The sequence below is a fragment of the Varroa destructor genome, unplaced genomic scaffold (assembly GCF_002443255.2).
Source record: "Varroa destructor unplaced genomic scaffold, Vdes_3.0 BEIS01000002.1, whole genome shotgun sequence".
In the NCBI taxonomy this organism is placed as follows: Eukaryota; Metazoa; Arthropoda; class Arachnida; order Mesostigmata; family Varroidae; genus Varroa; species Varroa destructor.
In genome coordinates, this window is record NW_019211455.1 from 37,155,757 (window position 1) to 37,171,132 (window position 15,376).

Sequence of the window (15,376 nt, forward strand, 5' to 3'; positions counted from 1 at the left end):
ACCACTCATCCTTATAATAACTTCAGTTTCCTCAAGCTCTGGCACAAGGATAACCCTTCACAATTCATACAGTAATCTCACTGTAGCAAAGGTTACAAGCTTCACGCTCAAAAAGTTGATCGTCGTGCTTGAAGAATTATTCTTGACTCCCTCAGAAAACGATGAAGTTCAGCAGTGTCAATTTCCACTGCAGTAATGCTCTGCTTGGACATTTCACAAAGCACATGGATAGACAACGGCAGACATCTTCATACCTTTTGAAGAACCTGTATTTAATTACGTTAAACTAACTATGCATTGCTATCAGTCACATGCGAAACTCTACCAGAATGTCAAAATTTTCCTTGAAGAGACCAACGAAACTAAAAAGGTTGCATGATATCTTCGCATGCAAAGTTTAACAAGACTAATCGATTCATAAGGCTGCAAACATGTTGCGTCAATTCACATACGTACAACCTGGAACTGACAGCCAAATGCTCAACCAGGTTAACTCTGCAACAACGGCTGAATCATCATCTAATTTAATAAGAACACATATCGAAACATAACCTAAGGCAAACCAAGCGGTCCTTTTCAGGGCCTCCAAATCAAAAAAAGTATAAAAATAAAAAACCTAAAAAGAAAGGTAATTGATATTATATCCCTATTATATATATATAAAACTAGTAAACCCGCGACTCCGGTAATTTAATTATTAGCCGCCTTCTAATTATAATATAGCTGATGGAACGACATTGAGTGCAATAGCATTGGACATTTTTTTTAAGTTTTTAGAAAAGGAACTTACACCGCTCATATTTGCACTTACAAGAAGTGAAATGCATAACCTAGCTGAGTTTTATGTTCATGAGTAAATAAGATGCTAAGGAGAACCAATCACTTCTTACTCAGTAAGTAGGAAGGTACTTTATTTTTGGTATCGGTATTTTCATTTCATATTTCCACAATTATATTAAAATGATTAAAAAAATGGCGTACATTGACTCAGTCTCACTTGTCTCACAAACTCGAGCCACGCAATTATTTGTTGGGAATGAAAATTATTAAAGTTATCTCATTCTTGAATAAGTTGGTGTTCTGAAACTTAGTGACTTTAGACAACACGAAATTATTGAGCGCTATTCAGGGTACATGCACAAAGTTCATACATGCCAATCTGCTTAATTGTTCCACTAACTTTAAGGGAGTTAAGTGTTCCACTAAGACTAACTTAGATTTGTGAGGGCTTCACTATCTATATTTATTGATCAGACACGGAATGATCCTGCAAAAGACTATCATTGCTGATCAGACAAGCGAATGTAATCTCGATGAGCCTCACGACTTCGCTGTCATTAAACGCAATGTTTTATGGTCTACCAACCAATGAATGATCTCGTGCAACGAAGCCTCCTTGTTCTCATTTTTCTTTCGGTATCTCATGGAAAATAGACACAAAAAGTAATTTCCTGTCCTATTATGAAGTGTTACAACAGTCATTTCGAACAATTTGTATGTCAGTTTCTCATTTGTACATAATTCTTGTGCATGACTCATTTCTGTATAGCAAAATCAACAATAGAAACAGGAAGGAAAAAACCCTCGACAAAGGTTGTACTCAGGCTCGAGCCCCATTTTCACTTCCTGTGCGCATAGCGTTTGGTAACGGGACCAACAAGCCTAGATATCCGTAGGCGAAGTCATTACCTTGGTTTTACTAAACCGTTCACCAACTAAATCTTTTTTGGAATTGCCGGGTGTTAGAGGTCGTCGACGGGGTTCCTTATGATGAGGAAGCTCTGAATTTTGTGCGGTCATAGGGGTCGCTGCAGCGGTTATTATACGAGACCTATCAGGGACAATTGACGTAGACAAATCTTCGTAAATGCGTTGAAGCTCTTATTATTAAACTAACTTATCACAGGCAATGGCCCTTACAACAGGCAAAATTCAAATCTATAACTTCGTCTCTTATAACGTCCCGGGTATTGTTATCATATGCAGAATCTAGTCTTGGAATCATGTGTTTTTGCTAAGTATTTGCAGTGAAAACAAATATCTTTACTTTTCATCAACTTTTTGCCATAAAAATGTATTTAAAGAGGTGCTTAGCCAATCTGCAAGCATAACATAATAGATGAACGAAAAGCAAAATTAGCCGGCCTCCTAACGTACTCACGTGCTTAGGTGGCTTGTTGATGGCGTATTTTGGTAACGCGATCGAGAAGCTTTTCCGATAGGTGTGGCGAACGTGTTTTCAATTTCACGTACGTTACGCTTCACAAAACCAGCGCGACTCACCCTAAAGGGATAAAACGAAAATCACAAATACGTGATTACGTATGCGCTTATTTTGCACATCGCATTTAGTTGTAAATATAAACAATATGTACGTTACATTAGCTGGACTTGTTAGCGCTTCAGTGAAGGTCATGCGCATATAAATTCGTCCATCAAGTGTTCGAAGCCGTAATATTAGGATGTAGTTCCACTCTGTTTTCCTCACATCCAGCGTAATTCTGACTTCAAACAACTTGATTATTATTATAGCTTTGATCTGACCTGATCGCAATGACTGATTCCCTGCGTGAGTTAGGACTCTGTTCGGTTTCTGCAGAAGCTGCTCTCACTGGTGTATCCAACATTCCCGATATAAAGCAAGCCCGTGTCTGTGGAAACACTCGATGTTAAATGATATGCAAGCTTGACCGGTCATAAGAAAGTGATTCTAATATTATAAAACACAAACACGCTATTTGCTACATAGAAACGAGAGAAAACCATTTTATACGTTATTAAGACGTCAATGAAACATTTCTAGGTAAAAGTAGGGATTTAGTAGTTCGAATTATTAAGCCAGAACACAGTATAGACGGCGTATAAAAACTATTTTCTACGGTTGTGAAAGCGGACACGGTGAAAATACGATAAAGGGTACCTCTCTTAGGTAGTGTCTATTATCCTGCGATCTTTCTTCTTGCTGCTGCTGCTGCTGCTTAGAAAGCTCATTCATAAATTCTACAGCGTCAACAAAATTTTCAGTCTCATCTTCGGAATCTACGCAGGTTCCCGAGTTGTCCAAGACACAATTCGCATCATCATACTCTTGATTTCTTTGCGAGACACGCCATTTTACGGCAGTGACCATTTCAGAGATCAAACTACTCGACGAAGTTGGTTGGCCTGGAGTTTCACCGCTTACAAGTTGTACGTTGTTGAAATTGTCACCACTATGAGCCTCCTAGGGTCGGACAATAGTTATTTGGAATTATAAGCAGTAGTACGCCCACCACTTCCAAGTCATAACAAATATATGCTGAATATGTAGTGAACTATATTTCCTGTTGACGGGACATCAAAGTAACTTCAGTTATCAAAATAGTTAACTTGTTTTGGCAAATTCGTCCTCAACGGCGTCTCGATTCTGGTAAGAGTCTATTTTCATACTAAACAACAAACAACCCACTTTAGCAGTTAACGATACAGCGTACTTAAACGCATTTCCCGAAAAGCCACGTACAAAGCGAGACACAAATGACAAAGATCTGGATCCGAGTCCGTAAATGCAATCAGCTGACGCAGACTGGCTTTAAATACTTTGAAAAAATACATGATACAAAATACTTTGAACACCTTCCGGTTTTACGTAAGGAATCTTAGCACTCCACGTAACAGAAAGTGTCATAAATGCATACCAATAATTTTCGAATAAAGGGAGGTCTTAGAAAACCAATAGATAGCTTTAAGCACCAAGGAAGCAAAGAAACCAGATGTAAAGTTAAGCACTGGAAAACGACAGAAACAAGATGTTGGAATTAGCTGTTGTTTTTTTACAGGTACTAACCTTCGCAGTAGATGTAGGATTATCACGATTTTCGTCGTTATTGACATCGTCTTTAGCTGTGCGAAGAATGAATCCATCATCGCCAAAAGCATCGTGCCAATGCTCAGTATAACCATCGTTCAGTTGAACATCACCACGAAGCTTCTTTGGATCATGTTCAACTTCACCCAAACTCCTGTCGGTATTATCTTTGTCCTGAGCCCCAGATGAAAGCCTCAAACTACGCCGCGCATTTTTTTTTCGTTCTACAGACGGATTGCCCTGCGTCACTGATAATCGCTCGATGATCGTTGCAACCTCGTTTGCAGTTTCCACCGCCTAGAGAAGAATAAGCTCTCTTCAAGCCTTTGCAATATCGCAATATTAAGTGCCCGTGCCTGAAGTACTATCACCACTTACTTTACTCTTATAATATGGCCCTTTTTACGTTTTAAAAGCGAAACACTGAAAGTATCCGTTCCAATAGGCATTCGCAAAGATTCAGAATGATATTTTATTGTGAAATTCAACATCACAGACGCTGATACGCTAATAATTGCATATTCTGCTCTACCTTACACTTTACTTGTATGAGCTAAGTCCGTTTTCGCTCAGTTCTAAGACATTTTGTTCCGCTCAAAAAAGCAATTAAACAAATATGGCATCAGACTAAGTCGCCCAACAAAAGCCTAACAAAATGACTGTATTGTCTTTGTATACATACAGGACTTGGCATAGGCTGGGTGGCAGAATTTTTCCGTCTAAGTCCACCTGCGTCTGTCGACCTTGAACTTGCGCCATTGTTTTTGTTTAAATTACTTGAAGTTTGCTGCTGTTGCTCCAGCCCAGTTGAATCATTCCGTGCTCCCGTTAAGTGATAATTTTCTCCCCGTTGAGGAGGCTCAAGGGATTCGATTGACAATTCAACTTTTGCGTGTTGTACTCTTGCTTTGACACCACCGTCAGTGAGTCGTGTAGTTCTAGGTGGTTTTCTCGGTGAACATCTAAATCCGACGCTATCACGCAAAGATGCTTTACGTGCCACGACCCCCCGTGCCGACGGCGAACTGGAACACCAAATATATTTTAGTTCATATAAGGTTATCATATCCTTCATTCTACTTGCGCTATTGGTACTGAATACTGCAGAGATATAGACCTACCGACGAACCAAAGCCGCCCACGCCGTAGAAGGCAATGTACTTAAAGCGACAGCTGACTGTCCGGTTGCTCTGGTCGTATTCGTCGTTGTTGTCTGGGGTGCACAACTAAACTTCATAGCAGCCCGCAGGGTGGCGGACCTGTAATTTCAAATTCTAGCATGATAAAAATGTAAATAATAAACAGGGGATCATCATTTGAAACCCATTCATGATTATTCACGAATCAAAGGCTCGGTGATCGCTGGCCGATAATATAAAAAAAAGTCTATGTCGTTGTTACGCTCCTGAGTTGGGGTAGTAAACTATACTTTTAGTATTGAAGATATAAAAGAATCCTTATAAAGATATGCCTAAAACCTTTCGCTGATGTAATACATTACGTAGACATACGTAAAAACTCTGTTCGTAATTGACGTACCTTCTAACTGATGCTCTCTGATGCTGTGTGTGCTGTAACAATGACTTATGACTGCTTTGGGCGGGAAGAGATCGAACAGAAGCTTGGCTACGTAAAAGACGAACTTTGCTGCGACAAGCAGTATTTTCTTCTATAAACAAGGCGGCAGTATTATCATCTGTTAGTTGCTGTTTTAAAGCTGAGTCATCGACAATATCACCGTCCATATGGCGCTTTTCCTGTCTGGAAGTTCAAAATACTAAAAATGTTACTTAGATCAAAACTACTTTCTGATTTACTTTTCTCGACAAAAAAAAAACAATATTAATAAAATATCTAACAAAATAAAAAAAGTGTTGAAGCATTCGACCTGAACGTCTAGACCTAGTAAGTGCGCATACGAAGTAGTTATTAGTAGGCTTTGATGGATTTGTCATCTATTTCGCACCTTTCCTCACGAAGTTCTTCATTTTCCATTTGAAATCTTCGTGAGACAGATCGTGTAGGCCTTCTAGATGTCGTTGCTGTCATCTGTAACAAATAGCCAGTTTATGCAAAAGTCATAAGAATGCAAAGGCCTGTAAGTCAGAGACCCAGTACTATGACACACCGCACTTATACAATCACATACAAACACCTCAGACTACAATGCTGAGCTTCTATTAGTTAAATAATTTGATTAAATGAATTAAAATAGTCAGTTCATGAAAGCCCTCCAAAGTAGTCTCTTTTAGTTATTGTTACGTTTTTCAAAGATGGTTAATATATGTGTTCGTTAAATAACAGTTGCTTTAATGACCACAGAACAAAGAATATCCTAAGGCCTGTCAAGGAAAGGCAAAATTGATTTCGAAAATAATGAACAGTACTGTTTAGAACCACATCTTCAAAAATTACGTTGTTAAAGTACAGGAAACAGATAACCTTAAAAAGCGCAAATGTATGGCATGCAGACAAGACATGACAAAATACAATATTAAAAAGCCTTCAGTGAAAGCGCATGTCGTGTCTCAGGGTTTTAACCAGCGATAATCGTTATGGTTAGATGTTCAGCCATTTACGCTTCCCTACCGAAAAATATAATTTTTGATTATTTACGCAGTTGTCCAAAAATTAATTATTAAACTAATCAATACTTGCTCCGGCACAAATTAAAAACACCTATAAACAACATAACCTGAAACTAATAAAAGACATCTGAAACATAAATACTTGAAGGTTCCCGTTCGTATAATCTAACTAAGCCTGTACTCAATGATTACCGCGGTGCCGGAACCAATAATTTGTAAAATGACAAGCAATAAAAAGGTCTTAAGTTTAAAACCAACCTGCTGCTCAGTAATTATTATCAGTGTTCATAACTTTAGCTTAAAGCGCAGTTACCTTTGATTAGCGTAAATGCTCTTGTACGCCCTACCCATAATATACTTTAAATAGCCCTCAATGTGAAATGTGAAAAAAAAGCAAACAATGGGCATTTTGTGGATCTAACAGTGTAGAACTTTCGATCCTATGCGAAAACGCATCTTAGTGTCAAAATACGTTTCTAAAAAAGCAAGATGAAGAAACGCAAATAACACTGCACGATTTCTATTCGATGAAACGTATGTCAAGGAATCGTTTCATTTTCTGATATCGTGATTTTTTTCTTTGATCTGCAAAGATACACTCAACTCGAAGCTCAGCCAAATCTCTTTATCAATAATAAGAAATAATAACTCAAAAGATAGCGAATATAATCAGGTTTATTCATTACTGGCTCCGCTACATGAGTTAATTTAATAGGTGTTCAGTGCATCTTGATAATCGCACCAGTGATCTGTATAAAATGGCAATGCCTGTAATTATCTTCTATTCCTATTTTTAGCAAAATGTCGAACACCAGTGTGCGTTTCAGCATTGGCATGCACCCTCTGTGTAGAGGTGCACATCACTTATTGGTGGGGTTTCTCAACAAACAGAAATTAATTACAGATATCACACTTCAACAACATATTCTCTAAAATAGCTCAAAGACGAAATTCTTGTTCCAATCCACATTTTTTCTAATATTATCGAAGGAGACTTCGAACGTTATTATAAACTATAAAGAACGGATTGCAAATATTCCGCTAGACACTAGTATGTTAAAACTTAATACTTGCCACTCTAGTCCGAACATTAGCGTATGGCTACTTTTTATTGCCATTTTTTTTTAAATTTTGTAATTGAAGTACTAATTTTGAAATAATAGGAAGTTTTTTAAAGTAATATAACCAAAGCATACTAAACATACGCAAAACGCCTTGGAAACACGTATGGCAATTAATCAAACGCGCATACACGTGCTGATAGAGTGGGCACAGCCAAATGAATTACTTAAAAAATAAATGATACAAATGAACGACACAAACGAATAGTATAAACAAATGACAGAAATCTATATCTAGACTGAACAAAACGATGCACGGATGAGTTTCTCATCATAAAACCGATATGTTGGTCCTTAACCTCAAAGTTTTACATAATTTTATATTACATTATGAAGGTAATGTAGAAGAATGCATAAGCCCTGTAGTTATACAAGAGCATAGGAGAATATGAAATGCAAGCATAAATAGATCCAATTAAAGGCTGCAGGACGCAAAACACCGTTAGGATCTTTTATTGGGGTATTTTCGTTGAAAATATACCTCGTTCTGAAGCGGTGGGCTTCGAAATGGGGACTTTGATGATTCGAATATTACCCTCTCAGATAAGTTGCCTAAATGTGACTCCTGTGCAAATACGCCGCTGCTGTATCCCGTTACTCTGGCGACAAGCAAATTACGCACGATCTTATTTTGTTTGCTTGGAGGAGTCTGTTGCTTTGAACCGCTTGCTCCGCCAGATAGTTTCATAACTCGGTCGTTCAGGGCGGCCTGCCGATAAAATCAAATTCGTTCAGCCGAATTACACTGCAATGCTAGCAACACCAAGCAGCTATTGTAAAGAGTACAGAAAAGCTGTACTCGAAGTATATGTGGCCTTTTTTGCTAGAGCCATGCCAACGGTGGCGCCCATACAATTTAAACTAGCTTTTTTTAAAGAACAAACAACGGTTTATAGGACACAAGCTTCATAAAGGTTTCACATACGGCTCAGAAATAAAAGACACCAACTAAATAGTCAGGCCGACACACAGAAAATCATTTTCTAGACAGACGTCAACATAAACGCAATCTTTCGTATTACGTACTTACCTTGGTCATTTTTGGAGGGCACGACTGCGGTACATTTTTAACAGATGCTACTCTCTTTGATGGCTGCTGTGGAGTGCGGAGTGCAGAAGCCCGCTGATGCGTAGCGCTACCCTGCTCAAAGGATGAGATACAATAAATTAGTACACTAGCTTTGGTCACCTCGATACCAACTGCACACTGTTGGTTCAATGATGTATTTATATTACTGCCCAGCCTCTCATTCGATAAGTTTCGTTGCAACACTAAAGTGCTTGCTTATAAGCAAGCATTAAGCGCGTCTACTGAAGCGGACTTATCATCTTATTTTTAGGGTTGAATCTATCCTACAAATATATTTCGGTATATTTGAGTTTCGTCAGCACTGTGTTGAAAGACAAGCTGGCGACCAAAAAATACAGTTGTACGTCCCGGATTACTCAACTTATAATTAAATCTCGTAAACCAGATATGCTTGACAGATTATCGTTAAATATATGAAATCATTATGACATATATAAATAACTCATAAAAATAACGGATTAGGTATTAAACCTTCGATTTAAGGAAGGTAAAGAGCATCCTCCGAGGATTGTGCTTTTCTAACGGGCCTTCACAGTCACTGAGATCGTCCTCTGAGAAGTCTTTCATTTTTCCATTCCGAAGAGCCTCGTATTCAAGCGGTAAAACTCCTATCATCGGCGCGTTATCGATGAGGACCTAAAGGTGTTTTCAAAGAAGATACGAAAATCAAATTACTGTTGTACAGTGTTCATTTAATTCCCAAATTTATTAACGGTTACCACTGCGAGGATGATCTAGTGTCTCTATTTACGATTTCAGCTTTATTCTAATAAAACCATCACTTTATTACCAACTTAAAACTACCTATTTGTACCTTCAAGGCAGTCGTTGCTGATTTGCTAAATTTTTTCACAACCTCTGGATCCATTTCTCCCTGAAATACAGTACTAGGGTTAATTGAAATGTTTGCAGACAAGATAGATCGCTGCAATATTTGAGACCGAAATGATAAGGTAAATTCCGTATTGTGTTCCGTAGATGCAAGATGCTTAGTATCTACAAATATATGCTAGAGTAACCACATTAAGATCGATAGAAACCTATAAGTTCTTCAGAGCCTGAAGACATTTTTGCTCTAGCACGAGGAACTCATCATCTCCTTAGTTTGTTTTCATTATAGATATTTATGTGAGAATCATTCATTATACGCTATATATTATACATAAACAAGTACCTTAACAACTCGAGGCATCAGGGAAGGCGCCAGAACCTTAGCAAGGTTTTCACTTGTCATTTTATTACAGAGATCATTCTTTGCGATTTCCTGAAAGGTCAGTCATAGTGAGCAAAATATGCGTATTTATTTTAAGATCGACGTTTATTCACGCTTTTGAAAACGGCTTGCATTTGCAAGGTGTACCTCTTAGTCCTCAGCACTGCGGAGATCATATCAAGACCGATTAGTGACTGCACAACACAAACCTGAAGAAAGACAGCAATATGTTTTAAGGTGTTTAAGTGAAAGGTGGGTAGAAGCAGACACGTCAGAAGAAGAGCCTGTGTGCTGTGGTGATGGGAATCGAGTTCTACGCATTTGACGAAGATATCGTGCAGCACCCGGGGTACAACCGGTTCCGGCAGGCACCGCAACCATCTGTGAAGAATCAACCACAACAGAACACATTAAAGCGAATGGAAAACGACGTGTAACTATAGCTGCTAGAATAAACCTACTAATTTTCCTAAGCTCAGATAGAGGTTGTATGCTATTCTTCCTGAAAAATTTATGCAAAAACGTGTTTTATCATAACTCGAATGTTTTGTTTTTCGAGTTTACCTGCGTTCAACCATTTACCTTGAAAAAACTATTTGTTGCAAATCAGTCACCGCAGAAATCAGAGGTATCCCACCCATTTCCTAAACTGACCTAATATAACCTGTTAGCTTAAATAGTCTTGATAAAATTCATCTCCACCTTTTGAGCACGCACGTGACGTCGTGAACAGAATACTCTCCAGGGGGAATAAATGCTCCGTTTTTCTCCATGCGGTCTTTCAGCCCCATTACACGCCGTTCATTTCCATTTTTTCGAATAATTCCCTCCTGGTCACACAATTCAAAATTAAACGCATTATTTACATGAGTATACTGGAGTTATCTAACCGCTCCTGTTCAACTTAAATGTGGCAGCCGAGTTAGTTTTATTTTTTTCTGACTGCAGCAGATCTGCTACTGCTGTGAATCACTGTTACAGAAACTCAATACTAAATTAAGAAAATACGTTCAATTGAGGAACTGACAACTCGATGTGCTTACCTGAGTGGCATAGTTTCTGAGGATATACTGGGTAACGGATTCCAAAAAATGTGGTACTGGACCATTTGTCAGCGTTGAGGTTTCCTGCAAGAAAATAGAAGAATATAGATTGCCAAAAAAAAATTATTAGAATCATGTTCCTATCCGAGACAGCCAATATATAGCCTATGAAATACCTAAGATACCGCTTGGCATATTATATAATAATCGTGTTTACGATAAAATGAAGAATAATCCTTTGATGACAGACAATAGTCGTTGTTTGTGTATATTTACCTGTTGTTGGTTTTGAAGAGGTACAGCAAAATAGCCAGAGCTTTCTTGTGCACATCCCGTCGATTCTTCATGGAGCTTTTTCAGTCCACATTTTAACTTGCGTAACTTCGCTGTCGATATTTTCACACTTTTCTTATCCTTATATACATATATACATACATATATATATATACAAATGAAAAAATAAGACCCGGTCAGCAGAGTAGTAATAATATCGTAAGTCCATTGATTTGCGACAAATGCAAATGATTTGCCATAGGGAACCCGAAATAGTTAACTGAAGCAAAGGTTACAATTTTATACGATTATTATGACTTACTCACACACGTACTTTAGCACTAAAAAAAAGCTCTAAATTTTAAACCTTCGACCCACGGCATCTTCGTAAACAGCTGGGGAGTTCTGACTAACATCTCTAAAAGCTGAGCATGATACAGCAAGTATCGTTAACAGAGAGAGCAAGAATTGTCAGTACTGCATCTTATATATACGGTTTAACTAGGATGATACGAAATATGGACAATCTTTACAGTTGGACAACCGTTACTTAGGTTTCATCTATCATGGCACAGGCATCTTAAACATTCATAAAATGAATCTATCTCTCCTTTGTGTATTTATCACGACCAGTACTCTCTCCGAAATTTTAGTCCATTCACGGTTTTAGACTACCAGACATCTCACGTACATCTACCCGACGTCGGCCCGCTTAAGTTATAAACGTTGGAATGTTTATTGACCTTTAAGGAAAATATCAATCTAGTGTGAGTATTAGTTTCTTTAGAAATATTGACCTGTAGAAGTTTGAGGATGTTTGAGTGCAGCTGACTCATTTCGTCTCGAGAGGAATCAGAACGACAGCGCCACGGTGTCCCTAAACCAATGCAAAATTACGTCAGTATCACGCTTGCATAGAGCACTATAACATAAATACTATCGTCGTTTTAATGCTCAAGCTCTTTCAGAGATTCACAACTTATCTAAACATTACTGACTTATGTACTCCTGCTACTTGTTTCTGATGACCCTTCCATTCGTTTCTTTTTCCATTCACACGTTACGCGATAGCTCGTAGATAGCTTATTGTATGTACTTTACTGATATACTGTCTAATATGATTTCTCTATGTCGCTTCGCCCTACGTCTTGTAGAGTGTGCAACGGGTTAAATGATTGCTTATATAATATTTGCATCGAACATATTAGAACTTCGTTAGAAATCAGAAGTTTTGCTCTGTAAGCTGTTTATCATCCAATTGCAAAGGAAAACGGAGCCTCATGACTGCAAAGCGATCAAGTTTTTCGCACCCAAATAACGTACCGTAGCTTACAGGTGAATAAATCACAATCACGAAAAATAAATCAAATATAGCATCACAAATTGTGGACCGCTACGATTTACATGTAGCAGGAATACCTGTGAACTATGAATTCAGAGTTTTGGGTGGATACATTCAGCATCCCATTTAAACGCCTAAAGGTGTGTATGGTAAATAGAAAAGACGTTTTTACCTTAATATTATCAGTGTCTGTTAAACAATCGTGATTATACTCCAATAAATGACAAAAGAAAACAAAGTCACGTTTTCCATGCTGAACTATAACGGGAAGTTTAGAAATTACTGACACACGTGGATGGCTGACAGGCAAAAACGGCCCACTGAAATACTTCTTTCCCGACATGATGAGCAGTTCTTCGATGGTACCGATACAGACGGGGGGGCACCGCTTGCCGCGTTTAACATCACAGTTCGTTTTTATCCGTTAAAAGGTCCATAAAGGTCGTTTAGCTACAATGATACCATGTCCCACCATCCTTTCAGGGACTCCTGCCGAGACTTTATTACTTCGCCTATAGTCGCCGACTAAATAAAATGTTTTCCGCACTTGCTCGTGTTATGCTTTCCTTTAAATGAGTATATCTTCTTTCATAACTTACATCGTTATAGTCACTCATTATCGAAATATTACAATGGCCATGTGCGATGCATTTAGTGGATGTCCTATTAAGAGGGCTAACGGTAATCTATCTTCTTGAAAACATTGACGTAAATCAAATAAACGGTTAGCACAGAAAAGTTTTCTTTTTTGTGCCAAGCTGCTGCGGTGTGACAGTGTTTGTTGCGTGTCAAGCCTTCAGTGCTAGAGTCAATGTTGCCCTCAATACGTAGCACATTTATGATTTGATAGGATGTCAAAGAGGAGAAAAGGCTTGGTAATCGGACTCCAAGCATGATACTATTCACACAGACTCATCTTTAAGAACAATTTCATATTTGAAATAACAGGGCTCACCTTTCATGAACGCTTGTTCACTTCCGCGCTCAATACATTCCCTCCTAAAACAAAAGTCAAGACATGGCGTCGAATGCACTTTGATGGCTCGATAAACATTTGTTGGAACCTAAAATAAACTTAAGCAGCAGTAAGTTGGATGTCGAATATCAAAAGGTATAGAAATAAGCACCCTTCAACTATCTAGAAAGTCTTGCAAGATAACTGTTCCTCGCCTTAAGCCTTCATTTGGTAAGTAAAATGTTCTTTCTTGCTACACGTGTCTAAATAAGTGCGACGTTGTATTTTTATGTTCCGTTTTAACCTTACACTATATTTATTTATTTAATATGGTGCTCAATATGGTCCACCTCGTGGTATATCTGGATAATATTTTATTTATTAAGTGTAGCCGTTAAATTATTGTGATGACTGGCGTAGAAACCTTTTCGACTAACAATCACCATTGCAGTTGTCCCGTATTATATTCAGTCATAAGTCAAGAGTCAGAAGGTTATTGGAGAAAGTTCTGGGCGACTTTCTAACTACAGAGTATAAATAAATAACATGTACAGATAAAAGAAATCAACATTGATCTTCAACAGCAAAAATGACGAACGGATAGCGTAACTTACTGCAATGCCCCTTGTGTCAGGTAAGTTCCTTTTTTTGTAAAAAAGCACTTCACCATTGAAGCATGATCTGTAAAATTTTGTTTCAGATGAATAACGCAGGTCATACAATATTTTTTTTGTAATAGTATTATTCAACTTAATCTAAGTAAAGTTAGGAAGAATTTCGCCGATGGTTCGAAAATGCGCCTAACTTAAGCGGCGCCCGTTACAAAACAAAAACGTACCACAGTGGAAAGGGTAGCGTACCAGAAGCAGCGTCCGCGCGCCAAGTGATGGTTGCATACCACCGCCATATGAATTAATTACCTCATCCGAGCCCCTTAACAGCTTACGTGACTTATATATATATATATATATATATATATATATATATATGTCATAGATGCTTTACACACTACTCAAACAAACTACAAGACAGCGATAAACAAAGCTTAGGAGCAAATGGTAATTGTTTTCCATGTTATCATGGTATAAGCTTGGCACGCTTTACAATAAATGATTGCAGAATTTAATTGCACTCATTGTTCTCTAATCTACTAACGTTTATAATGTCACATATTTGCTGTCTACAAAAAATTGAGTTTATTAAATTTGATCTCAGTTTCCTGATTTATATCACGCAGTATGGAATGCACAAAGCTAACGAAGAAAGAACTGACGTAGTCCTCGATAAAAATGGGAAATCAGAATAATAAATACAGATGCAACAAAAATGTACGGCATTAATCTGAACCTGTTTATTTTTGAAAATAGGCATATTTCGAAAGCAGACTTTGCAATCTGATTTTTACCTCAGCAATTGGTTTTTCGCTCTGCTATGCCTAGCAATTTCCTCTTCTTTGACTACAGTCATTGAATTTAAAAAGTGGATGATGGCTAAGTGCAGTAAATTTACTTAAAAAATGCATGGTAAAATGTTGCCTGTCATTCAATTTTATTATTATTATTGTTTAAAATTGTGAATTTTATTATTATTGCGAAAAATGATTGTGCTGTCTGTCCATATTCTTCAAAAATTCGCCTGTACCTCAGGTTTATAAGTAGTGACCATCATACGTTATTCAACGTGTATGTGATTTCTACAACTGGAGACCGTTAAAATCGTAATATGTTGAATAGTGGACGTCCTTTTAGCCAAATGGCTTTGAAGTCATATATGATGGCAATGTGGGTTGTGTTGGGACGACGTGAATGTTATTTGAAAACAGAGGTTTGGCAGTGAATATGCTAAAATTAGTTAAATGCTTCTATTCAGACTCAAGTAAAATTTCTGCCAAAACCGCTATATTT

General features: G+C 37.8%; 1 protein-coding gene across 7 annotated transcripts; it reads right to left on the reverse strand.

Moving 5' to 3' along the window:
* Positions 1-883: 883 nt before the first annotated feature.
* Positions 884-14,301, reverse strand: LOC111245233 (uncharacterized). 7 transcript variants are annotated; one of them, XM_086981200.1, is made up of 21 exons: positions 14,087-14,300; positions 13,473-13,516; positions 11,973-12,052; positions 11,179-11,288; positions 10,903-10,986; positions 10,562-10,689; positions 10,069-10,240; positions 9,821-9,910; positions 9,461-9,520; positions 9,118-9,282; positions 8,587-8,697; positions 8,038-8,265; positions 5,814-5,896; positions 5,387-5,608; positions 4,969-5,106; positions 4,530-4,872; positions 3,827-4,144; positions 2,921-3,223; positions 2,545-2,651; positions 2,162-2,284; positions 884-1,831 (listed from the first exon to the last, which is right to left on the reverse strand). In XM_086981200.1, exons 6-21 carry the CDS (start codon positions 10,648-10,650, stop codon positions 1,663-1,665), a joined length of 2,721 nt encoding a protein of 906 aa, XP_086837326.1. In that variant the 5' UTR covers positions 10,651-10,689; positions 10,903-10,986; positions 11,179-11,288; positions 11,973-12,052; positions 13,473-13,516; positions 14,087-14,300; the 3' UTR covers positions 884-1,662. The 7 variants fall into 7 exon arrangements, with proteins under 7 accessions (XP_086837326.1, XP_022649045.1, XP_086837327.1 ...); XM_022793310.2 differs by having other exon boundaries at positions 11,179-11,316; XM_086981201.1 differs by having other exon boundaries at positions 13,473-13,581.
* Between the last annotated feature and the right edge of the window lie 1,075 nt (positions 14,302-15,376).

Bases quoted from the DNA above. Each gene is read 5' to 3' on its own strand.
- LOC111245233 (XM_022793310.2), bottom strand. From the start codon at position 14,190: ATGACCTGCGTTATTCATCTGAAACAAAATTTTACAGATCATGCTTCA. The intron at 12,053-13,472 runs GTGAGCCCTGTT...GCATTGGTTTAG, and splicing joins TGAACAAGCGTTCATGAAAG to GGACACCGTGGCGCTGTCGT. The intron at 5,107-5,386 runs GTACGTCAATTA...TTGAAATTACAG, and splicing joins CAGAGAGCATCAGTTAGAAG to GTCCGCCACCCTGCGGGCTG.